At 36.6% G+C, this 27790-nt stretch overlaps 1 protein-coding gene across 1 annotated transcript; it reads right to left on the bottom strand.

Annotated features, from left to right (window-relative positions):
* Positions 1-27583, bottom strand: DYNC2I1 (dynein 2 intermediate chain 1). The gene is made up of 24 exons (XM_082295686.1): positions 27535-27583; positions 24868-24921; positions 23607-24036; positions 23028-23080; positions 22082-22408; positions 20393-20451; positions 19098-19155; positions 17483-17560; positions 16115-16310; positions 14395-14497; positions 11525-11654; positions 10874-10985; positions 10410-10504; positions 9959-10085; positions 8908-9080; positions 8188-8350; positions 6740-6853; positions 5612-5673; positions 3608-3659; positions 2404-2464; positions 2056-2152; positions 1720-1851; positions 1200-1423; positions 1-644 (listed from the first exon to the last, which is right to left on the bottom strand). Exons 1-24 carry the CDS (start codon positions 27547-27549, stop codon positions 473-475), a joined length of 3087 nt encoding a protein of 1028 aa, XP_082151812.1. The 5' UTR covers positions 27550-27583; the 3' UTR covers positions 1-472.
* Positions 27584-27790: the final 207 nt, after the last annotated feature.

Below are 27790 nucleotides of genomic sequence, written 5' to 3'. Positions count from 1 at the left end.
TGTGATGTTAATTTTTATTTTGATATGTTTGCATAAGGTCTTTAGGTAGACACATGAAAGTTTTACCAAGAATTAATGTTTAAGAGCCCCAAAGGTGGAAACCTCCCCACATCCAGGTTGTACAAAAATACAACTTCATGTTTGCCAAAGAATTGCTGTGATTTCCTTCAGAGTGGATTAATGAGAATCAGCAGTGCAATTTATAGGAATGTATTCTCGCTATTTTTAAAAAATATATGTACATCTAGAGTACTTTCAATAACGAAACACAACCATCATATTTTTGAGTACAATAATGGTAAATTTGATTCTGTTATTTTTATGATAAAATATATTGTTTCAATTGAAATATTGTATTGATAGTCTTTAAAATATATACAAGTTATATACAAATACAAAATTACATTACAAACCTTTTAATTTAAGTCAAAAATAAACTACACATTTTGCAATAAATTGTACAACCCTGTTTCTAAAAAGACTGCATTAAAATAGAATGCAGTTTGTCAGATTCCTCAGGCTGAGGTAATGCCCACTTCTTCTTTACATACTGAATGTCTATCTGTCCAGATTCCTTGGCCAGCACGATGCCTAACAATCCATTTGCTTTTTCTGGCTCTCCCAGCAGAGCCATAGTTACAACCCTGAAATCAGAAAAACAGGGGAGTGTTCTTTAATTGAGGCAAAATAAATAGAAATTGGTGCTTTTGAACATGTTTGTATCAGGTTACTTACAGTCAACTAAATTATTCTTCTTTTCTGCTTAAGTGCCAGCATGTTTTTTAGCTTTTCACAAGTTGCAAACATTTAATGTAAATATAACATGCAATTCTTCCCCCATTCATTTCATCATCAATTTCTAATCATGGTTGAAAATTATTTCAAGCTTGTAAAAATGAACAATGTTTGATGGCATTTTCCAGTACAGTGTAAAAAATTTAAAAATTGTAATACTTTCTCCAAAAGCTAGCAGTGTGTTGCTATAGTTTACAAGGATACAAAGAAAACTTTCAGTTTGAGGGATATTCAGCAAGGCTAACTTTTGCCTAGGGAAGACAGTCAAAATTTAGCTCACTGTAGTTTGTTTCCACACCTTTGGTAGTTCACAAAATAGAAAAGCAAATTCTAATGACCATTTAAAGTCAAGTAAAAAACCCCATACAACAATATTAATATTTTGTTAAAAAGAAAGCACTTACTTCTCTGATGGGATAGTCTGCTTTGCCACAGGCAACAAATCATTTTCCAGAAGATCCCAAATGTAAATATTGGATGATGCATCCAGGGCAAAGAACACAGCAGGTCTTGTCAAAGCCCATTGCAGGGCAATAATTGGCTGGCCCTTTGTGCTGTCATTCCACTGCATGAGGGGGTACTCTGATGTCATCTGGTGTAATCTAATACTTCCATCTGAACAGCCAACCTATGCCATAGTAAAAAAAAAAAAATACCTTCTGGAACAAAACAAACTAAGCAAGATATAAAAAGTGGTGTTTAGGTACACGGCTTACTGGTGGACTTGGCAGTGATGGTTTAAGGGTGGGACTTGATGATCTTGGGGGTCTTTTCCTAACCTAAATGATTCTATGATTCTATGATCTTTTTTGTCATCCTTCATTGGCAGATTGGAATCAGTGAGGTAAATCAACTACCACATCTAGTTTAAATACATCAAGCAAGTGCTTAAAAAATGAAACTTCTATTAAAATGTTTTCATACCAAAAAAAGTGGCTTTCCAAAAGGGAAGAAATCAATTGCAGTGATGCTTATTGATCTCAGTCTGCTCTCCTGAGGCCTGAATAGCCTTGGAACAACTTTTAAATCATGTCTTGTACCATGGCCTACCAGACCCTATGAACAATATAAAGAAAATTAATTAAACAAAAGTTGCATTATTGGTATAACAGGAAAAAGTTAAATAATTCACAGAGCTGCTACTTCAAAAGATGCTTACTAGCTAACAAATTTCAATAGCTAACATATATTAATAATAGGCTCAAATTATAAATTTTAAAAACAAAAATTCAACAAGATGAATTCCAGCATGCTACTCACAATGTTCGTTCCAACAATGAAGTGATTGGGATTAGAAGACAGGAATTTAATAGTCAGTGTCTGCAGCATTCTCTGGCTAATATCCTTTGGGAAAAGGCTGAAGAAAATGGCAAAGGCAAAAGATGACACTAACACAGGAAATTGTCTCCTAAAGCTGTGCAAGTTCACACAGAAACTCTTGATCTAAAATGTCTATGTCTAGATCTATGAAGAAACGTGTATTAAAAAACCCCCACAAACAGAAAATAATGTTTAATGTATCTTATGTAACAGCAAATTAGCAAAGTATAGGAAAAAATAAGCTTTGTGAGATACATATGTAAAATTGAAATGTCCCAGTTTTCTTACCTGTTATTCAAATCCACAGTAGAGCTATGTACTAACTTCACTTTCCCTCCAGGAACTAAACCTAAAATTATACAAAATTATTATTTGAACTGATTTAAGCACTTTGCATTAAGAAAAGTGCAATAAATAAATCGTAAGGTAATACGCTTCAGAATTCAAATCTGAAGAGTCACAATCTTTGACAGAAATAGAAAAATAGTTTCTTTTTTTAAACATGTTTCTTTTTCAGCACTTTTTAAGACCCAATTCTAGCAATGGTTAAAATGCACATTTATGTTACTTGGATCCTTGACAATGTATTATAGTAATGAGATACTGCAATAATGCACCATAAAGTTGGTCTGTGTTACTTGCTAGTAGAGAACAACATAAATTCAAATCCTTCAAAGACAAGAATTTTTTGAAGAGGAAAAAAAATTTTACTGCTGGTTGCAATAGAACTGTGTCAACACATGACCATAACTTTAAAATGTACCTCTCTACAGACATAATGCCCAGCTTTAACAGCTTAATATAGCCTGACATTGCACATGAGCTTACAGAAACTGATCAAAAATTCTAGTTTGCTAGCATTGCTTCATTGTTTATTGATGTATTTTCAAATGTACAAGGATTTTAGTCACAGTCTTTTCCAGTTAGGTAAGCATGTAAGTGTAAATTTGTTTAAAGAACAAAGAATGTAATTTTCTTCATTTGCGTAACTCAAAAAGGGTGGAATGGACTTAGTTCTTCCATTTGTTCACAGAAAATTTTTTTCACACTAAATTAAGTATCTCACCTACAAAAGACCTTTCAGGACAATTCTCAGAATGGAGACACAAGCAACAACAAAAGCATTATAACAGGTCTGCTTAAAACTAGAGTATAAAAAGGAGGACCAAAGACATAGAATTTCATATTCTTTGAAAAAAAAGCTGTTGACAACACAAAAAACTGCTTTGACATTATAAGAAATGTGGCTGTCTAGTGGCAATTACCAATACAAAATTAGCAGATGAGATTTAGATAGCAGTGAAAATGATTCTCATTATACCTAAACAACAACCTCAAACATCAGCTATGAACTATTCAGAATTAATCTTTTTCTCAATAATTTTGCCTTCTTCTAAACTACTTCTTGGCATCAGTGACTCTTCCTTTCTCTTTTCACTTCATAGGCTCAAAACTGGAGCATTTTATTCTACCTCTAATGTACAGTACTCACCTAAGTCAGTTTGTGACCCAGCTAGATCCACTTTTTGTAATTCAACAACTACCTGAAAGGTCAATATTTAACATTAACAAGCAATCAATATGTACCAGACTTGGAAGTTTTTTAAGCAGTTGTAATAGTAATAACTATAATATAATAGAAACAGCAATGACTCTAAAGGACTGTTTGGAGAGACAGGTTTAACATTACAGGTAGATTCTCTCTTCCCTGTCAATGTCTGCAATTCTAAAAATAGCTTCACATGCCTGCTGGATGTTCCCTGATGGAAAGCAGAATATGGAAAGCTACATTCTACACTTAATTGCTAGTTGGCATCTTGTTGGTCAGTCACAAAAAACCCCTCACTAAACAAGGAATTGTAATGCATTCCCTGTGCTTTCCACTACACATGAAATTAAAAGGGTAGAACAGTTGGCTTGAATCTGTTGCTACTAAAGTGTTGGGGTTTTAGGAGCTCTCTTGGGTTTTTCTTTTCTGTTAAAGGAATTTTCCCCATTCATGTTGCTAGGGGAGCAAATGGCTGGGTACTTCAGAAAAACAAAAGAGCTGGCTACAGAGGGTGGGGTGCATCTGGCTACTCTTTTGTTTCACCTGGGTGTGTGGGCAGTCGGTCTCTGGCATTTGGACAGAGAGAGAGGCTGCTTTCTTCGGCTGCTTTTCCTTCTGCTGGAGAAACCCCAGGATCCCAGGCCCGCCTTCCCTGCCCCGCTGGGAGCCGGGCCGTGGCCGCCCTGCCCCGCCGCTGCTTGGAGCCTTCGCTACGCTGTAGCCGTGCTCACCCTGCCTGCCCAGACCTCCGGGGGGTTCCCCGTTTGGATACACCTCATCTGCCACCCGGGATTTGTGCTCGTCCCTGCCGTTCCAGCCTGCTGTTCCCGAGGGTCCGGCCGGACACCGGGATCGGCTGCCCAGGGCTTTGTGAAGCCTTTGTCCCATCCCTTCCCGGGATCCCAGGCCGCCAGTGCCGCGTGCTCCCCGAGCTCGCTCCGGAGCGCCCCCTGCAGCCGCGGGGGAACCATCGCACCTGCCCTGCTCACCGGGAGCCGCCAGCGCCCCTGCCGGCTGCGAGCGGAACTGCACCCGAGGGGAAAGGGCCCGACAGCCGAGAAGGCTGGGACTGGGTTTGGGATTGTTTGCTGGTACTGCCATGGTTATTGCTGCTTGTTTGACTGGTTATACACATATAGATACGTAATAGTAAAGAACTGTTATTCTTATTTCCCACATCTTTGCCTAAAAGCCCCTTGATTTCAAAATTATAATAACTTGGAGGGAAGGGGGCTTGCATCTGCCATTCTAAGGGGGGCTCCTGCCTTCCTTAGCAGACACCTGTCTTTCAAACCAAAACATAAAGTTACTAAAGTAATTAAAGTTAAGGCTTTAAGGAACTTGATTACTGGCACAGAGGTGAAATACTTCTATGCCTTATCATTCACAGGTTCAGCAGCTGGGCCAAAGCTGCATCAAGAAGAAAGCCACTGAAAACGTGTGACAGAAAAGTTGTCAGGACAGTAATTAAGGGCAGCAGGCCTGGTGCTTTCCTGACCATCATATTTTAGGCAATGAAATTTTATCCTCTGATTTTCACTTTTTATCTCCTGAATATTTGTTTTATATAAATTATGAATTTAATTCCTCCCCTACATTCAGTACAGTCTTTGACACCACTGTGATTCTGAAATAAAGTAGGTGGGTGAAAGAGGACTGAGAACGATTAATCAACTAATAGAAATACGTGAACATATTTTTATGAAGCAAAACTACTGATTGCCTTTTTTCATGAATTCATGTACCTGTTAATACTTTTGCCTAAAGATAACGTTAGGGAGTCAGATCAAAACTTTTGAGTAGAATTCCAACAGAATGGTTAGTGTTGCTGTACTTTTCAGGGAAGCAGTTTTCATAAGAAATTCTGAATTTGTTATATTGTTAAATTGTTATATTTGAAGTATTTTATTACACATTATACTCTCTTTTCATACATGTATTACTCACCCACATATTGAGGATTCCATTTTCATCCATTGAAGCTATCTGAAATGGAGGGCCTGACATTTCTAAGGAAGGAATGGCAACAATTTATATTCATACACTGACCTTGCTCCTGAACAGTATCAAAGGATTTGAAACATTTCCTACATGAATACACCCTCTGAAACTTCTACAGTCCTCTCAGCTGCATAAAAAGGCAAAGTGCCCTAATTCTACTGAAGGGGAAAAAAGGCATGAAACTTTCTTTATTGACAGCGTGGTCAAGGCTTCCTAGAGAGGTGGACAATGCTCCAAGCCTGTCAGTGTTCAGGAGGTGTTTGGACAATGCCCTTAACAACCTGTTTTAACTTGGTCAGCCCTGAACTGATCAGGCAGTTGGACTGGATGATCCCTGTACGTCCCTTCCAACTCAAACAGTCTCTTCTACATCTCTATTCCAGTATGTGCAGTTTGTCCTACCAGAAAAGCAGATGATCTCTGTCTGCATCTTTTTTAAACGTCTGGGTTCTGCATGGACTTTGGAAGGGAACATAAAGTGAAACAGATGAAATCTTGTAAAACCTGCAATATGCAGCACATTTCTTCAAACCACTGTGGATTTCAAAGTACAAATCTGCAATGGAAGTGATAATGTCTTCCCTAGCACACTGTCTGAGAATTTGAGGATGTGAGGATTAGAGTTTCTTTGCAAAGGTTGGTCATAAGAAAAACCAGGCAAAAGGCACAGGAAAACCACCAGTTTCAAATCACAGCCATACATTTCAAGTGCTTTCAGATATAAGCAAGTTGCTCCACTGACTCAGACAGGGATTTTTTTGGATATTAGAGAAGCACTAAGATTCTTTCAAAGGCAGTTTTTGAGTGATGACTTTTTTTATCATGGAAATATTGCCTGGAAAACAGACATTGTAACAAGCACGCACCCACATCTGACATGATGCTGCACTGAATGCACATTACATAAAAATGAGAGCAGAAAACAAACATGAATGTTGTATGCAATTGATACTATAAACAACTAAAGATGTCGACTGGGATTATAAACTGGAGTTTGGCTATGATGTATCTGTTTCACTAGATACCTAAAGAAATACTCAGATGTATTGATTCTTAGAAGAGCAGCTTACATACCTTCCTGGTAAGAGAGGCTTGAGAGCCCATAACTGTGGTCACTGCTGAGAGAAGTTGAGACAGGTTCCACTGCCAGTATAGGAGAGGTGTGGTTTACTGAGTTCAGAATGCCATCTGTAAATAAGGATAATGAAAGTTAAACATAGTACTTTCCACAAAAAAACAACAACAAAACCTTAATCACTTTTCAGTTTATGGGAGAATGATGATTTCAAAGAAAGAATGGTAAATAATGAACTTTGCACAAGTCTCAAATACAATACTGCAAACTGTTTCCTAAATTAACAAAATACTACTAGATAAATCAGTATTTCAGTATTTCTATTCAATTCTCATTTTCCAAATGACTGATGCACCATTTATGCCACTGTACCAGACATTTCATTAAAATCTGCCACTTCAGAGTTACCAGGGAAAGAATTATGATTATTTCAAGCTCCATAAACAACAGGGGTAATCACTGTTTACTATAAAAGAAGACAAAATTGAAGAAAAATTACTCTTAGTAGAAAGTATCCTGAAAAATCCCGAAACAAAGTATTCACCACAAGAAAATATATATTGACCCTTTAATAGCATTTTAAGGCAAATGTGTGTTTAGTGTAATTTCAATGTGTGTTCTTTGTCAGATACTCATGTTTTCTGGACTTGCCCTGTGCACAGAACTTAATCTCACTTAAGACTGAAGGCATTAAAGCTTCCTAAGTGTCCAGCATTAAACCTGCCTGCTTACATAAGAAACTAAACGAAACTGTACACATACATTTGACTCCCAGTGTACAACACAAGACCAAACATCTTTGATCTATTAAGAAAATAGAAAGTCTATCTACCACCAATTACTGTTTACTTTTACATGGCTGCTACAATTAGAAACACTTGTGAAGGAAAGAGGATTTTGTGAATGCGTGTAGTGGCGTGTTTCAGAAAAATAATAGTACCACAGCCAAAGTTAAATCAGAAAATCATAGAATGGTTTGAATTGGAAGGAATCTTAAAGATCATCCTGATCCTACTCCCTGCCATGGGCAGGGACACCTTCCACTATGCCAGGTTTCTCAGAGCCCCATCCAGCCTGGCCTTGAACACTTGCAGGGATGGAGCACCCACAGCTTCTCTGGACAACCTGTGCCAGAGCCTCACCACCCTCACAGGAAAAAATGCCTTCCTAATAACTAACCTAAGCCTACCCTCCTTCAGATTATGGTCATTTCCCCTTGTCCTATCATTACATGGACCTGTGAAATCACAGCACCTGCACACATACACAAAAAGGGAAAAACACATAAAGAAGGAGTTGTTTTGAAATAATAAAATTATTTACAAAATTATTGCTGTATGTTATTCTTTGCTCTAGGATATCTTGCATGAACATTACAGAAACATCAACACTTAGGTGACAATTTCACTGTGCACAAAATGACTAACCAGGATGCACATGTACTCACCCGTGGAAAATGTGGGAACTCTAAATGCCCATTCAGTTTCACTGATCATCATACAAGGGTGCATTCTTGAGTCCTCTCGAAGATCCCACACCAACAATGAACCGTCTACTGTTCCAGCAAAAACTAATGTTGCTTTACTGGGACTAAAGCAGCAACATATCACCTGTTAAACAGCAAAAACATACAGGGTTGGTATTGTGATAAAGGTCAATGATTTGATGAGTCTGAAATAAGTCTGTGAGCATGTAAACCCAGAAAGCAGAGATTACATGTGTTTATGGCAGAAGGGCAATCTATTTAAAAGGGAAGGAGGATACAAGACTTTCAGTAGGCCTTCCCTTTTCAAAACAATTGTGTAATCTACATCTACTGCCACAAAGCTGAAGGGGGGTCACTCAACTGTACGAGAATGATGTGTAGAGAGAAGTCCTAACAACATCTGAACCAGATGTTTTACTTCCATTTACTCTTCAACCATGAAATAGAGTCAAAATTAAACAATCAAAACAACCAATGAAACACCATGATCATCACTACAATCTAGTTCTGGAGCACAAAATAGAATGAGAATAGCGCTTTGTTCACCAGGCTCAAATGTGTTTCTCAAAAGATATAAGATGGCATATTTTGCAAGACAAAAGAAAGACCCCAAGTAAAAATAAAATCTTCAAATAAAGTCTTTTAATTGATGGGCAAATATACAATGTCACTAAAACATACCTCTGAATCACATATTAAAACTTTCTGAGGACTGGAGGGCTGCCAGATGTTCCAAACACATATGAGGCTCTTTCTGCTCAGCAAACCAACACCTGCCTTTTCAGGTAATCCATGAACAGAAAGTAGTGCCTGCCTCTGAACTTGAGAGACATATAAGCAGGGTATTTTTCGGTCTAAACCATAAAAAAAAACATCAAGAAAGAAAAGCAATAAGTGAAAAAGCAAACTCACTGCAGATGGAAAAGCATATTTAGCTGCTATAGCAACAAACAAAGAAACTAAGATGTAATTATGAAGAATATTTCTATTAACACTGTGTTGCTTTTGAAGCTGTACAATAAAAAAGGAGGGACTAAAGAATGCATCCAAAATATTAGAAGTAGAAAGCAAAAAGGAAGAGAGCCAGGAAATTAATAGAATAATTATTCTGGGCATAAGCAAGCCAATCTGATCTGATGTCAGTATATATACTGAAAATTAAACTGAGTCTCAAACAGGAAACAGCACAGGCCAGGCTTTTTTTGTCTCATCTCATGTGTTCATGTTAGATGACATAGGGTTCTGTTAGAATGGGCCTTCCTAACATAATTACAGATGCTCTATTTTTCACTTTTCATCTGAACAGCTACTGTTTATATGGAGAAGATACAATTGCTTTTGAAATATATCAGGCTACAGTGTTCCTGTTCAATAACCTGCCTTTATTTGTAACTTTGGCCCTACTGCATAAAGAGCCCAAACAAAATTACACCTGTTGGGATGGCCCTTCAACAACAGGGACAAGAAATTACACACATTATATTAATTGCTGGCTTTTCTAGTTGGAATAGATGGAATATATTCCTTGTAAGATGCTCTGACGTTCCCTATGTGAAATCAATCTGCACAGAGTTCCAGCAAAATTAGTGCAATTAGAAGAAAAGTGACATTTACATCATCTGTATATCCTGATATGTGCTACTTGCACAGTAATGACAAAGAACATGGTAGTTTGCATAAGAAAGAAGAGTTCACTCTGTACACTAAAAGGTATAGAATAAAGTTCCCTTACCATGGAGGAATGGCTGGTTAGTATTTAACTGGAAACAGCTATCACTAATAGACAGACTGGTTTGTCGAGATCTTAGTTTCCTGGGTTGTGTTGCAACTTGATCTTCCTCTAGCAAAACAGCAACCACCTTTCAAACATAATTACATTTATAGAAATAAAAGGGTCATCTTATCTTTCAGCTTTGCTATTTGTAGCTTTCTAAAGTTATGTGGATTAATTTCATAAACCTTTATCAACTTCTTCCTAATTTTGTAACTTTGCAAATACAGCTTTACAGACATAAAAGTTGCACAGCTCTGATTCCATTCCTTTGCAGAGAGATTATTCCCTTTGATAATGAGTATTATTTAAGTAATTTATTTAAATTAGTCAGAACAAGAACTGTAAGTGATCTCTCACATTGTATACTTATGCACATAGCTCATAAGGGATATTAAGGATATAAGTGTACCTGGCAAGCAGACTGGAGAAAATTTGTTAATCTTTGAGAATCAATTTTAGGTGCTGGAGCTCCATTCACTGATGTATCCTGGTTGCTTATGGGACCTGTGAAAAACAGAAACTAAGCTTGAAGCTTCAAAAGGGAATCAGTTAAGAAAAGTATAAGGACAATTCAATTTTTAAGCAAGAGGAGAGCGGCAGGAATCAACTTATCTTCAGCAGAAATAACAGCACTGAAGAACAAGATCTGTTGGAGACTCATTTTTGCTGCCAACGGAAACATCAAGCCAGAAGGAAAAACTATTTCTGCCATTTGTTTTTCATAGCCTCCACATGAGGATTCAGAGTGCCTATGTCAGCTTGCTATCAATGCAGCCTGCCACTCTATAGATTCTCACAAGTAATGGATACCAAAGAGAAAGTTTACGTGACATGCACTCATCCACAAGTGAGTAAGACTAAAATCTTCTTCACCTCCAGATACAAGAGCACTTTCTCCTGGATGCTGTGTCCATTTCTCCGATGTCTCAACTTCCTCAGTCTGAATGTCTCTATCAAGATTATCCTCGTTACACTGAACATATGCCTAAAGTAGAAAGATAAAAGTGATCATCAGTATATGGGTTACACAACTAAGAATGACAGCACATAACTCAATAGAACTTAGTAATTTTAAAACTGAAATTTGAAGCTCAAACTTTTCTGTTTGTAAATTCAGACCTGAGCAAACTGACACACTGTCACTATTTTGTGCATGTACATTTTACCACATTTCACACCACAGTGCTAAATAAATAATATTGCAAAAATACAGAATGTCTTCCATGATGTGTAAACACCAAACCCAGCATATCTGAGGACAGTGGGCCACAGACAGACAGAAAGCCTTTTGAAAATAGGGAAGGATAATGAGAGTCCTCTTCTAATACAGAAAGGAAATGGCCTGTCTGGCCAAAAGTTTCGAGATCATTGCTTTATAGAAATTGAGGTTTAGAGATGAATATTATTAATTTATTACTTTATGTCCTGGTAGCTTTAGCAACTTTATTTTTTAAGGAAGATTATTTTCCAGAAGGAGGATCAGCACTTTGAGGATTTAAATGTTACTGTGTATTTGTTACGCACCTGCTTAGTGTTCATTTTACCAAAATTCCTGATATACATGTCGTACTCATTGACAGGGGGCAAATCCAGTAATGAAAAACTAACTGAGAAATCCAGGTCAATTAGTGGCAGAAGTTCTGAACTCCGTTTTCTTTAGGATGAATTACAAGAGAGAAACACAAAAATGGTTAAGACCAAGCATTTGGTATTCCTAAGGAATGACAACCTGATGTTGTATAGTACCAGAGATCTAACAATCCTTTAAAATATGTGAAGTTGTGCCAACATTAATTAGCAGATAAAAATATATCAATAGAAGTACATACAATACTGTTATGAGGTCTCATTTAATGTTATGCTGAGATAATGATCATATTTGAAAATGCAACACTAATTGCAAATGGCAAACTTAACATGGTTTTTTACAAAAGCCAAACTATCAAAATCTCAGCAGACCATCTTGCCTAAGTATTCCAAAGCTGTTCTGTGAGGTGACAGATGAATGTCTTTTTCTTCTGTAGTTAGGACAGTGGATAATTCTCCTAAATTCATTTTATTAACTCACATCACTCCTATGTGTACATGCTTTATAAAGACCGTCTGTAACGTCCTAGCTTTGTTAGACATATGCAACAGACTGAACTTGTACCTCTTTACATCACTAAGGAAACAAACAATATTAGCAGCAATCCTAAAATATATTTTAAATATATACATTTAATTAATTTACTGCAGATTCATAACCTGTGGACACGGATGCTGACCTCTTGGCCTAACACGAGGCCTCAAAAAAAAAATCATCATTTACTGGACAATTGGACTTGGTCTAAACTGTATGGAAATTAGTACTCTAGATAGAGGAAGATGTGCATTTTTCCACTTGGATTTTTTGTCTGGAGTAAGATTAGCATATTGTACAGGATTTGAGATAGTTGAGTCTCTTTGTCCTATGAAATGCCAAATCTTTCTAAATTCCCCTGTTGGAATGATAAAACGTGACTCAGCTGTCTTATCCATCTTCCCTCAATTCTTTTATTTTCTGCCTACCTTAATTTTTTTCATTTTTGCTCACAAATAAATCTATATTTTGATTCTTAATTGGAAAACTAGTCTACCCGCATATACTGCATCTTACTTCGTCAACTAAGAAACCGTGATATTACTTATTACCATCAGCTACAAAGAGATTCTTATCATTCCACTTGTATGGATGTGTGGATAATGAAAAGACTGACAGTTTTTGTCACAATTCACACAACTATCTATCTGCTTTAATGCCATAAAGCTGTTAAGATATTTCATTTTAAGAGTGAACTGCTTGAATTACATAGAGATGTCTGCTTACAAGTCAATTCCAGGCTCTTGCTCTAGTGCAGTCTTTGACAACGAGACAATTTTTGCAGTCTCCCTTTCTCTCTCTTGCGCTTGCAGGCTTTTTTAATGTACTTAAAAGTGATATATAAATACAAACCAGATACAATTATGGATCTGTAGCAATTCCACAATAAACAGCCTTGCAGATGCATGCCCTAGTTATGGCTTCTTCTCAGAAAGATGGTATTTGAAAAAGGAAAAGACAGAGCAACAAGAGCTCAAATTTCATCAGTATTTTAAGGTGAATTTTTCTTTATGCATAAGGACAATTTTTGCATCTCCTTTTTGCTACTTGATGACATCTATTGCATATTCTTACCCACATTTTATTTTAACTTGTGCTTCCTAATATATCACCTCTTCACAAACACCGGCATAGATTGCTGAGATCTAACTCAAACATATGAAAGTTGCTTACTAGCTACAAACCTTAATGGTGCATGCAGACAAATCCTTAAAATAAACTAATAAGTTTATATTTATAATTTACAACTCCCAAGTCCCACAATTCATTTATGGGATGCTTTCAGTCTATTTACTGGTAGTAATGCATTATCACAGCATTAAATTCCACAACCCCTTTCTCTTTCCATGAAAATACTTATCTTCACAGGCTGTGTATGTTGTTAGCAAGCACACAGAGTTATAAACATAGTCATAATCAGTCATGGTACATAATCAGCAGAGGCTGACAAACATTTCAGAAGGCAATTCTTCAGAGATGCCTTCCTGAGTTTCTTAATCTGTCTCCAGTGTCTAGAGGGGAAACCTAGACAATGAACTTGTGTAAAAATTTGAGCATAAAATTTTAGGCAATGTGAGTTAAGTACCTTAGACAATAAAATCTCCCTTATGTAAAGATTAGCCACTGATGTGCAGCCATGAAACAGTGGAATCTAGTATTAACAACAACATTTAATAATCTTGCTTTATGCATCCAGCATTGTAACAAAGAATTGGAGATACATACAGTGCTTCAGACAAATCTGGAGGTTCCACAAAAAGCAGGCATCAATTTGTTTCTTTAAAATATGGAGATGTCTTAGGTATCTCAAATCTAGATCAATTTTAGATCAGTAGTAGCATATTTTTACAGTAATTGGTGTTATCCCTGAAAGGGAACGTGCTATTTTGGCAACTACATGCACCATATATTCTTGATTATTTCAAAAAAGTCCTGCAGAGACCTGATGGTAACTAAAAAGCTTGCTCTTTAGTACTTTAAGTCAATATCTAATTAAGTGACTGAAGCATTATACAAAGAAATTACAATCCTGACAACTCATTCTGTAATAAAATAATGCACATAAACTGATATATAGATACATTTCTCTTATAAAATGACATGAAGCAATACCTGTAAATTATATTTACTTAAGAATTAATTACTGCTAGTTAACAAAACATTTGATTCCATACGGCTCAAGTTTCTAAACTTCACATATTTCAAATATAATGAAAACTACATCTCACATAGTGAACTGCCATTTTGTGTGGATTATTTAAAATACACTTACTTCTGCTTACTGGCCATACTTCGACTGCTTTGTCGTTGGCTTGCCATTTGGAAATCCATGAATATTCCACAAAAAGAGCTTCTGACAGAAGAATCTTGCCTTTCTGTGATATTGTAAAACATAAGAGTTACAGTTCACACTTAAAAGCACATGAAAATGTTAAGTCTAAAAAGCAGATTTGTTACAACACAGCTACTAAAAGTTACTGGCTCGCATGTTACACAAAACGCCCTATCACCTTTTAATTACAATGAGTTTAACTTCAGTAATGGGCCAGCATATGGCCCTTACAATGGTTCTTTATCAATCAATCAACTCAAAATGACTGATGATTGTAATTTTTACTTTAGAAGACTATGATGCACTAAGTGCCTCTTTCTTTCTCTTGCCATCAGCAGGTCACTTGTCCCCCTGTGTACAATAAAACGCTCTATGATCAATTCTAAAAATTGTATTAAAGTCACACAGACTTCACCATGTGCACACTACACCTCTGAGTAAGAACTCATCTCTACAGGTAGTGGAGAACCTCATCAACACAGGCTTAACTAATGTCCTTGGATGAAGAAGGAAAGCATTGAAAACTGTTCCTTAAAAAGCCACAGTTAAGAGACCAATTACAACAACTGATGTCACGTCTATCTTACCCCCTTTCTGGCTAGGCTGTAGCTAATTGACCTTAAGATCCAACTTCCAGTCAGGACTAATGGTGTTCCATTTCCTCAAAGGATGACTGCCTTTTTAGACAATACTTGTAAAATGCTTTTAAACTTATAAAAATAATTACCAGACTGATCAACCACCATTTTAGGCACACGAGATCAAAAGGTCATCAAAAAAAGAACACATTGTGTAATTAAGAATAAAGCAACAAGTGCTACAATTTTGAAATTTAAAAATCTTTATTGATTCTGTATTGTTCACTAGAAAAATAATAATTGCATAAATCTTCTGCAAAAAGAAATTTACATTACAGTATACTGGTTCTGACTGCAATGACCATTAACTGAAAATCTATCGACTGAATCAGAGACTCTTCTACGCTAGAAAAGATCTTTAAGAGATGCTGTGAAGACTTACTGAAATTCCATGCTATTCTTCCATGACTGTACTAACTTTGTATAAACCAGACTAAAAATATATTAAATATTCTTTTGTACAATGATTCTAGATGGCTGCTCACTTCAGTGCAGGCTGCAAAGAAGAACCACAACTGCAGTTACATAAGTAGCTCTGGCACTCACAGGTATCAGATCAACTGAATGCCAGACAACATTTCAGAAAGAGCCTGCATTTAAAAGTGACTAAGTGCTATATATTTGAGTAGTATTGATATTTCTCTTGCCTTCCCTCCCAGAACAGTTGCTTCAAATTTGCTTAAAAGAAAAAGGTGAATTTAATGCCAGCAGAAGTCCCAAACTGTTCCAGCACTCCTCAAGTTTTCAAAATCCAGACTCTCATATGCTCCTCTTACCCAAAATAAGATGTATTAAATGTCAGTCTGTTCATTTTTGTATTTCACATTTTAAATGATTAGTAATGTCTATGAATCATTTAGTAATGTGGACGTTACAGTGCTTACCCACAAACCTACATGACTCATCCAGAGGACCAGATTTTGGCCTTTAGGCAGACTTCTAGAAAAGGTGGCCTGCTGACTTGTAAGTTGTATGTGTTATTCACACATTTAATAAAAAAACACGGGTATCTAATCACATACCCATGACTAGTTCCTTTCTTCCATTTTCCAGTTTCTTCGGCAATGGAGTAAAAATTCTATCATTTTCTGCAGTAATTGCTCTTTGAATTTCTTCAATTTCTGATGTTCTGGAAAATGGAACCTCTCTCTGCTTTTCTCCTGCATCTCTTTCTTCACTGCTTTTGTCTTCATCATCTTCAAAATCATCTTCATAGTCCTTTGAAAGTAACGAACTTTCAATACTTAGTAAACAGGGACTATAGATACCTTTTTCAAGAACTTTTACAGAAATTATAAAACAGTGCCAAAATAAAAACCTCATACAGATGGCTATAAATCCTCTGAATAAAAAGCATTCTAAAATAACTGATGGAGGGAAAATGGCATCTCTTGATTGTGCAGTAATTTTAATCAAGATAAGATAATCTCAGTGTTGTTCTACAGTGCCCAAAATAGTTTCTTAATTTAATGTCCTAAAGTAGATACTATATGTTTCGGTGAATTATGTGCTCTTTAAAAAGATAAAATAACAGTGTTCAGTGGCATAAATGCTTCAGGGATGTATAAAGTTGCTTATTTGACAGTTTTAATTCAAGCTGTCCTTTAATGGCAGGCTCACATTTACTGAACTACCACACTCCCTGTCCATGCCTAAGGGTCAAACTTTAATAAATTCACTAAACTAAGACAATCCATGTCATGCTAAAATAATCACCTAACACACATGATATGAACAAGTCTTAAATGTGCTTATTTCTCTTCACTGAGTGGCAAAGGGCCACTACAGTGACCAGGTCAACAGTGGAAATCATCACTCCTGACATGAGTGGAGATGAATTCTACCCTCACTGAACAAAGATGATTCTAGTTCAGCTCACAATGAAAGCACATCCAATACACTCTTGTATCCTAATAACTTTAAAGTAGACAAAAGAGAGCTATAAAACAGGGAGTTCAATTAAACTAATTAGTGAAGTGAATGCTGTGTGTCTATACCTTTTTCCTATGATATTTTTGCAATGATAAACAAACATGCTTTTAAAAGTTTTTTTATCTGAAATTATTAGCTCTGATTATTTAATCATTTTTCACAGAAAGTCATTTAAGTAATTGAAATCCAGAAAGGTAGAGAAAGACTTTTGTGAACACTTCAACTCAAAACCAAAAGTCGGTTCCCAACCTCTGATGAAAACTAACTAAATACGTAGCAGAGAGTTTCTACATAACATTTTAATTACTCACTGTCTACTGTTAGACAAGTTAAGGTCACAGTCACCAAAAAAATAAATAAAAACCATGTAACATCCTGTTTATTTCTGTGAACAAAGTTATTCTCTGTTTTGATGCTTAAGAATTACTTCAGACAGACAACTGTATACTTTCACTTACTTCAAAGTCATCTTCATAATCTGGTGAAAAATCATCAAGTCCTGTGTCTGGATTAGATATGTGTGCATCTTTCATTTCCTAAATGAGAAAAATAAATGAAGCTGTTAAATAATCTTACCAAAAAAATCTCTTACCTGCCAAATCTTAGAATAAAATAGATTTGTTGTTCTCAGCTATTTCTACATTTTCAAGCAAATATACAGCATATAGTTTATACAGGTAAATAAAAGTGTATTATCAAGTGATAATTACTGAAACCAATAGTACAGGAAGAAAACCAGAACTCAACCTTATCTTGGGAAGACCAACTATTTTTCTACCAGTATTTTTACTGGAAAAGACATAAAAACAGTTGTGTTGCCTATCATTTCAGTGATGGTGTAACAACAAAATAAGACTGCTCTACCCTTTTGAGGACTAGACAAAATTATCCCTAACCTACGTTACACTGGGGGACTCAATCTGCTAATAAAATATTGCAAGGGTTGAAACCAGGGAAGTTGTCATAAATAAATGGCATTATTTTGATCAAATTAAAAATTTAGAGAAAGGAAATTTATTTGAAGTTATTGCTGGGATATCATAAGTCTTATTCCATGTAAAAAGAGGATTCAATGTTAGCAAAATTATTTATATATAAAAATTATCTTATTATCCTGTTGTATCCACGTCTCTGCTTTCCTGGTTTCAACATTTGTACTATTTTATTAACAGATTGAGTCCCCCAGTATAACTTAGGTTGTGAGAAATTTCTCTAATTTGTTCTGCCTGCAAGGTTGCAGGTACTCAGCAGTGACTAATTCATGTAGTATAATTCACAGAATTTTTTAAAAAATCCTTATTACAATTAGTCAGACACCTTTAGTAATACATTCACAACGATGAGTCGTTATTAGCTATCAGGCTACTTTGGCATCTTTATTACCTTACTATGATCACCTCAGAAAATGCCTACAGAGCTGTCAGCTTTATTAATAACACAAATGTTTACAACCTTGCATCTGTTACACATGCAGTTTTTACACACTAAAAACCTCCACCTGTCAGTAGTTGTGTGGGTTCCTACTTCAAAGAATTTATAGAGAAAACATATATATTGTCAATGCAAAGCAGGATTACGAAGTCATGCTGGAATACCTGGAAGGAATTTGGAGCAACAAATACACCAGAAAAATCAACAGCATAAAATGCAAAGCCCTGGAATTTGATTTAATTCTCCCTGTTGAGTCAGGTCTTAAGCAGGGATTTCACCCTCCTAGGTTGCCTCCTACTGCCAATGAAGACAGAGAAGACAATGGAAACAGAAACCAAATATAAAAGGACTGAATTGCCTATTTCTCTCCACAAACTACAAACGAAATTTAGGTCCTCACCACAGACAATTCACACTTAAAGATGAGCTGAATCAAACAGTTGAAAATATCACAAAACTTTTGAAAATTTTTATGGTAGAGTTTGCCTGTATCTGCACAGACTGTTGCAAATAAACCCAAGTCTATACAACTTCAGCATCAGGCTGAAAATTTGGCTCTATCTGCACCTGTCCATTTAAAAACAGAAAAATAACTTAAATAATTTCAAAATTTTAAAATAATTTTCTCTTCCTTAGTTTTACCTCTTGTCTTGTGTCTGTCTCCTCTTTTTCAATGAGTTTTCCTTTATCTTTTACAGTCCTATACAAAAAGAGAATGGTTTTATTGGTTAACTTGTAGAAAAGCAGTTCCGCTTCAGTTTTGTTTTCTGGGCATTTTTTTTGTTTTAGAAAAAAAAAAAAAGCTTTTTTTCCTGAAAAGGAAAAAACAGTTGGAAATTTCCAATTAGCTGAAATATTTCTACAAGTATTTTTATAGATCTATGATACAAAAGGGTAACGAAACAACCAAGTGATTAACCAGCAAAAAATTCAGAAACTTTGTCCAAATTTAACACCTATAATTGCATCAAAAGTCAAGAAATAGTAGTGAGGAAAAAGAATTATTAAACCCACACATTTATTACTTGTATTAATACCCACAGCAAACCAGAGATCAAGATCAGGTTGGTGCAATATGCTCAAAAGCTATAAATCAAAGACTGATTTCAAACCTGTTTTTTCATTCAGAGGTCTTATTCATGAGGACAATACAATCAGAGTCAGAGAGCAGGAGCAAATGAACAACAAGCTGTGCTCCTTAATAATCTATTTGATTATTTTATAAATAAAAGTATCAGACCTCAAGAAGAAAATATTTTTACTTCTTAATTGAGTATTTGTATATACTGCCATTGGGACTGATAAACATATGACAAGGCAACAATAAAAATTAAAATTTGGCTGGATCCTGCTATAAAAAATCAAGAATGATTCAACATTAACAGTGCTTGAAGCTGAACCAGGGTTTCAGAACATCCCACTGAACCATACTGCCTTCCCTGCCATTCAGGAATGGCTGAACTCTTCTTCCCCAGCTATGCACAAACAGTGACTCAGCCACAACCTCAGCAGCAACAGCTTCAAAACATTGCCTGCATATTCAGCACTGCTGACACAGCATAAGAGAGTCCTGTGTAGTTCATCATGCAACTTACATGTGTCCACATGACTGCATAGTGAATTTCCAGGTAGCAAAATACAGCATTTCTGTCTCCCAAACTAAGTGCCCAGATTAATATATATGTAAGTTTACAAGGACTGCAAAATATCTCTTGTTATTAGGTGTAGAAAAATAATTAGTGGAATACAAATATATACATTTTTATCTGAATCACTTTAGAGGCAACACACAGACTTTTTTTTTTAATTGCTATTGTATTGGGCCTATGAAAAAAAATTATATTAACCCCAGATATGTGAGATTAAGAATTTATGCTGATGACTGAATCTTAGTAGACACCATCTAGTACATAATTATTTTAAATCTCTGAATTTACCTTACAAGCTGATGGCTCATTTCTTCTTGAATTCTCTCCTTCTTTTTGTATTCACTGTTCTGTAAAAGAAGTCACAATATTCATGAGTCAGAAATGCAGGGAGGAAATATGTGTATGAACCTGTATTAGTAGTACTGTTATCAAACAGTAAGAAAGATTATTAATGAGTTGTTCAATTACAGACTATTCTTTATTTCAGTCATTGCTTGTAAGATGTTCTGAAAAACTGGCAGGGGCTACGGTCTGACCTTGGAAGGCTGTGGCCAGCCTGTTCCAAAGAAAGAGATTTTAACAGTATATACTGCAACAACTCACACAAACTGGACCCAGGGACAGATAACAGTCTCAGGCATTTTTAATTCCCAATAGAGGGACTTGACTCTTAAATTCTGTGTTATGATCATTTGCCTAAGTTTGGAAATGTATTCAATAGGTTAAGATAAAGGTATTTGTCTCTATCCATGAACTTCAGAAAACAGGGACAGAAGCACCAGAGTGTGTGTTCTCTACCTGAGTAAACTTCCAAGGAAGTCAAACCTTGAGCAAGCCCCGATAGACTCCTCTTGTCTGCTGCAGAAAGTCAGTTACAGGAATCACTCATGGAGGGCCCCTACACTGAAGATGACTGGTATTTTCACTAGAAAATACAGCTCTGAAATTTTATTTATATTGTACATCTTCACTCTTTAGGCAGCAGAAGAAACTACCCTAGACCATCTCAACTGTTGTGTGTTCCATACAACATTGGATTTCAAGAGCTACATATTACTAGATATCCCTCTCCCATTCTTGTAGAATGAACACTTACAAAAATCAGTAAAAAATGACAAAGTTTTGATTAAGTCTCTAGAATATAACATCATGATCCCTATTAGAAACATAAAAGACATTTTGTGGGTTCAGAAGTAGAGGCAAACCCCACAAATATAAAGGGTCTATATTCACATACCTACTTATGAGCTGGACAGCTGTGCTCCCTTCATAGACAACATAAAAGTAGCTTCTATTAAAATCGCACTTTTTCCTATAAAGGCAGCCAATAAAATTTAATGGACCTCAAGCCTTATGACAAAGTGTTTGTAAAAATTTCAGAAGTCATAGCAAGAAAGAATTTTATGAATAAAAGAGATTTCTAACATTTAGGCAATTTTTTCGTTTAAGTTTTACGGAAGGAATCAATTCTGAATTAGCATACTTAAATGCAGATGTAGTGTTTTCTTCCACCACTTCAGCCTCAAATTTCAGAAAATGTTGCCTCTAAATTCTAGTCTTTTTATCATTCCTAGCTTTAGCGGGGGGGGTTCCGAGTGCTGGGGAGACCGGCCAGAGTCACGACACGAACACCGATAGGATATGAGCATCGTGCTCCCTTTATTGTTCACTTACACCAACTTATATCTACTTTACAAAGATTCACGCCCTATTCCCACGGGACGGCCTCTAAGCGGCGGGGGAGCCGACCAGTGTGTAACTTTGCCCAAGGCTGTTCAAGGCTGCCCGCTGCCAGGTGTCTTGGCAAGCCCGTCTGCAGCCTGAGGCCCCTTCAGGGCTTCTTCCGCAGCAGCCCTGGGTTGCCCAGAGTCTCCTGGCGGATCATATGCCCCTGTTCCACAAGGAATCCCTCTGCACCTAGCAACAATGTATCAATGACTGAAGTAAGTGATACGGTAATGTTTTAACAAAACTTACCCTTAGATCATGCTTCTTTCTTTCATTTTCGCTACTTTTTAGAATCTTATTAGCTTCTGCTGCTGGCCCTTCTCTGTCTCCATGGGAAGATTTTTCTTTAGACCTCCTTGATTTATGTTTTTCTTCCTCCTCTTTTCCATAATGTTTATGACTTTTCTCTTTAGAAAGCCTCTCTTTTTCTGTCCCAACAGAAAGTTCTTTTTTTTCTCTGTGTCTTCTTTCTCTCTCTTTATCCAGCTCTTGATGTTTCTGTAACTTGTGCACACGTTCACCTTCTTCAACTTTGTAGGCTAAAACCTTCTCAGCTTTCTTTCTTACATCACTATCCTGCAAAGAGGAAAATAATATTAAAGGGTTAAAAAGTTCTCCAAGACTGTTTTATCTTCACAAATCTATCAATTTTTTTACCTTTAAAATGATTGAATTGTAAGCACTTAATCTTTCTGTCACATGGATCTTCCAGTCATTTTTTTTTTATTTCCTATGATAACAAGTTTCAAATTATAACTGCACTTGAGATTCTGGTATTTCTTCTGTGATACTGCACACTTTGCTACAGAAAATTCTTTGGATTAGATGTTCTTCACACAAAAATTTAATTCTTGTTTAGTAGGTGGTCTAAAGCAGGATGTACACTATGAATTACCCTTGTAATAAAGGCATAAATAGCAGATGGAAACATTTGATGTAGCTGTACAAAAATGAAGCACTGTTTGCTATGAAAATTTTATTTCATGTTTACTTAAAAAAAAAAAAGAATTAAATATGTCCTTAAAGTGGGGTAGCTGAGATACATTTTTTTTGTGTTTTGAACACTTGTCAGCACCTTACTACCTATGCATCTCTTGGATTTCTTGGGAGTTGCAGTCTGATCCAGTTTCTTCATTTTTCTACAATTTTATCTTACTCAGTTATGGAAACACTTCACTAATTTCCTTTCCTTTACCTTCTGTGCTTTATGTCTTCTTTCTCGCTCTTCAGTTCTTGCTTTCTCCTCCTCTAGAAACCAGATGTATAAATTAGGGAACAAATTTTATAGTACTCAAACTCTGTATAATTAATTCTAGCATCTAGAAAACAGTATTTTAGCAGCATATTTTCTCTAACATAAGAGCTTTCTAAAAAGGAATTCTCTTGAAATTCTCTCTCCAAAGCTGGTTACTCCTTCTTCTCTCCTAACAAATCCATCCAGTTTTGTTTGTGTAATGGTAAGAGTAATGACACATGCTACTGTATTCAGTTATCACCCTGCAAGTGAATGGACCACTCAGTAGAGAATGTCTAGGCACTGATCAACAAAACCAGTGGCATCCATCCTCTCTTCAGAGGAAGGGAAACAAGCAACAATTTTTTTTAAAGCATCAAAATAAAAGTAGGTTACCACAACATTCCATAACGACACACATGCCAGCAGCTACTCACACCTGCCTGTTTTATCCTCTCTGCACAGATGGGTGTGCTTTCAGAGTATTCCTATCTAAATATCAAATATTTCCAAGTACAGCAACAACCCAAAGTTACTTACCCAAGCGATGCCTGATTTCTCTTCTTCTGTGATGTTCTGTATCTCTTTCTTCAAATGATTTCAGATTATTTTGTGGATCTATTTGCTTTATCTCATATGTCTTGTATTTTTTGTCTCGTTCTCTACCACTCTCCTTGTCCTTATGTTTTAGTACACTGTGTCTCTCCTCCTCCAAATGTGACTCTTGAACCTTATCTTTGTGTCCCTCTCGGTCTCCTCTTTGGTATTCTTTTTCCCTTTCTCTCTCTCTCCTTTTAACCCTGTCCCTTTCACTGGATTTAAACCTCTCTCTCTCTCTTGTTCTTTCCTTGCTCTTCTCTCTGTCTTTGTGTTCATGTCTGTTAGGGTCTATATCATGAACAGTCCTATCTCTCTGCAGTTTCTTTTCTCTGTGTTTTTGGTCTTCATTTTGACTATCTGCTAGTGATGCCTGAAACAAAATAAAAAAATCTATCATTGTAATTCAGCAATCTATTTTGATAAGAGTATATTCATGTGAAAAAAAATATTGCTGGATTACTAAATGTGTATTTAATTTCCCAAACCCTATTAAAATGCTGATAGGCTTAATTTGTAAATAGTAACATTATGTCTGTGCTTACAGTAAAAAGAATTAATAAATGGAATAATAAGATACAAAATATAAAACAGGTTTTAAAAAATACAACACAAACCTAATATGAATATCAGTTATATAACTGACTGGAGCCTGAATGCCTATTTGACCAGGGGATAATGTAATTAACCAGTTTAAAAACACATGACAAACATGATAGATGATGAAAATAAATAAAATAGGTAATATACATTGTAGGAAAGTGAATAAGTATACATAAAGCATAGCTGTCACTTGTATTTGGGTGGCCAGAAAATCAGACCCCATTCACTGCTGTGTGATTACTGTAACAATGTATTATTTCCATTTACCGAATTTAGAAATTACTAGAGTAATCTTATATGACTCATGCAGCTAGAAACAGCTGAGTGGACCAGCCTCTGGATAACCTTGGACTGGTGAGATTCCAGAACAGTCAGTTGCGACAAGGAACTCAGCAGCTACACATTAAAGCTCTGTACCATTTGTATTCAATGACGCAGATTTGAAGTGTCTGGTGCACCAGAAAGTGTTAAAGAGCTACTACAGATCCCACAAAGCAGAGTGGCTTGTAGAACAGTCAATTCTTTATGTTTAAACCACCAATAAATTCTAGTGCTGTAAGGTAACTTAACATCAAGACTAGCAGAAATAAAATAAAACCACCTTAAGATGTTTCCTAAGTTCCTCTGCTTTCCAAGTATCTTCTTTGGTTCTTCTCTAGAACACAAAATGCAGAAGAGACTGAGTAACCAAATTGCAGAGAGAAGTAAATCATTTAACAATCAATCATATTTCTAAGGTAAGGATCAAGGTACACATGGCAACTATCTCTGAAAGAATAATGCAAACAGCAATTTGATTTAGCTCTAACATCTATTTACAGTAAACTTCATCTGACTGGACCTGGAAGAAGCCTGAAGCTCAGAATACATGTATAAGTTGACTGCATGTTAAATATTTGTATGTAACACTGAAGGTAAAAAGCAAAAAGATAATGAAACTAATCAAAGTACACATGATGATTGTTTCACTAAAGTGCTCCCTAGTAAAATAGGTTATATTTCTTCTATTTTCATTTGCAGAGCTCCTGCACTTGGCTGCTTGATTGCTGTTAAAAAGACTAAATAAAAAAATCCTATTGTTTGAGATCATTAAGGGAAAGGAGGAATTTTAATCGATTAAGTATTTTAACTAGTTCATTGGAGGATGATGACTATATCCAAAGTGATGTGATCAGGCTACCCTTATTTAGACTTGGCAAAAGCTACTGAAGATTAACAAAATAATCACTGATAAATATTGTAACGATGAGTTGCACTGGTGGAAGAAAATAAACATATGGTGCCCATTTTTTTTTTGTTAATTATTTATATGGAAGCAGTATTTTAACAGTATATATATATTTTAAATTACTCTACATTAAAAAAGTCTTGTGTTTTCAAACTTCAATTTTTTAGAAGATTATAGTGGACTGGTAAATTTCATCTAAAGTCAAGGAGAAGTCCCAAGAAGGCAGCATTTGTAACAAAAAGAAAGTGCCCTTTAAGTTTTATTTTCTTCTGATACTTTAAAAACGCAAAAAACCAAAGAATGCATATATTTGCTACTGCTGAAAGTCAGATGAGAAAGTAAAAACAAAGCTGAGAATTTTCTTAAGTCAAGCTTTAACAAAGCCTAAGAAATTCAACAGAACTTGAGTGAATGTAACCTGGAAGAAAGGATATGGATGGGAAGAGAGCAGAATGCTGTATTATAGTCTCAAACAATAACCTATTTAAAATCACTAATATATGATCACGTTTTGGTTTTAGACAATACTTATGTATGCATCAGCAAACAAAGAAAGAATGCTAATGATGCTAATAGCATAAAATCAGCATAACCAACAGAACACCAGATAAGGCAGCTTCAGGTTTATTGCAAAGCTGAGGCAAAAAGCATGCAGTAAACATTCATATGTGATTCTCTGGCACCCCATAATATGAATCTGCCAGTTTTCTGCAGTCTGCAGTTTTCACCTCCCCACCACAACCAGAAGCTGTTGATTTTGTGTATGATCATTTTCCACTTAAATCTCTGCTTTTTCAGGAGTATAATAAACAAACAGGAGATATTTCATGACGGTCTTAATAACATTGAGACCACTGTCCCTCTGCAGCTAAATGTTCACATAAAAATGTTTAAAACAAACTTTGAAAGGATTTATAGAACTTTCTCACCTGTCTGCTAATTTAGACTACTTATATACTCATTTAAATCCAGATTAAGATTAGTTACTTAAATGACACTGGAGTTTAACTTAATTCATCCACCTGAGAGCATTCAGCTTACATGAAATGACACAGAGTTACTGAACTCAAAAAGTGCTATGAAAAACTTTGCCATTTAAGAATCTGTCCTTTAATCTAAAGAAAAAGCAGTCAGTGGAACAAATCTTGTTCCTATAGATAAACTTTGAAAGAGATCAGCACGGGCTTCTTCCCTCACAACTAGAAAGATAAGAGGTTTCCAGAACATACTGTTTTTAAGTAACATAAGAATTCAATTACATACAATTCTAAAGAAAAAGAAAAAAAAGAACAGCAAGACAAAATTCTGTCTTTAATTTTTAAGCCAGAGCAAAGTACTTTATTTTTTACATGTAAACATTTATCTTTCTTATTTCCAATATGAGTTGCCAATTTGAGAGCCCACAAATAGGTAGGAGCACGAGAACAGAGGCAGCAAAAGGGGGGTTCCTCAGTATGGCTGTTCCTGCCACTGCCTCCGGCTCTTTGGCACTCACAGCGACACACCTGAAAACTTTTAGATCAAAAGTTTAACTTTCCCATCACAACTCACTAGCTCACTGATTTGGCACTTCTACTTTTTCAAGTGAAAATATCACACAGTAATTGATGTTAGCATGCGCATGTGGTTTTGCTTCCTTTATCCTGGAGCTCTACAAACGCTCAATAATTTAACACCTTAATGCAAAAGTTACGTGTGTTCCTGAAGAACTAAAGCCCGACAATTAGCGGTTACGGGAGCATCAATTACTAAACACACTTTTATCTAGAACGTGAAGCAACGGGTATTTCCTTAACCACCTATTCCCTTCAGCAGGAGGATGTGCGGCTGGTACAGCCTCATCCCCCTGCGGGAGGGGTAAGGATTGCCTTGCTACGGCTGTTGCGGTGGGGGGGATTCGCCGCCGTGCCGACAAAACAAGGCGACCCGACCGGCCCCAGCAGAGCCGCGGGGGTTCTCGGGGCAGCAGAGGAGACACCGGCGCTGTCCCCCGGCGCTGTCCCCCGCCCCTGCCCCGCTCGCCCGGCCGCTGCCCCTCACCTTGTCCCCCTCCATGGGGCCGGGAGGCCGCGTCCGCCGCCGCGGGCCGGGATCGGGCGCTGCGTGCGGGCCCGCCCCGGCAACCAGGGGCAGCAGCCGCTCGCCGAGCGATGGATGCGCCGGCGCCGCCCGGGTGGCGGCATGGCCGCGGGAAGGTCGCCGTGCAGCGACAGCGGACAAGGACAAGGGGATCCTGGGGTGCCAACAGGTCAGGGAGGTGATCCTGCCCTTCTCCTCAGCCCCGGTGATGCACATC

Source organism: Coloeus monedula, assembly GCF_965178545.1.
Source record: "Coloeus monedula genome assembly, chromosome: 1".
In the NCBI taxonomy this organism is placed as follows: Eukaryota; Metazoa; Chordata; class Aves; order Passeriformes; family Corvidae; genus Coloeus; species Coloeus monedula.
This window is presented reverse-complemented; position numbering and strand designations above follow the sequence as displayed.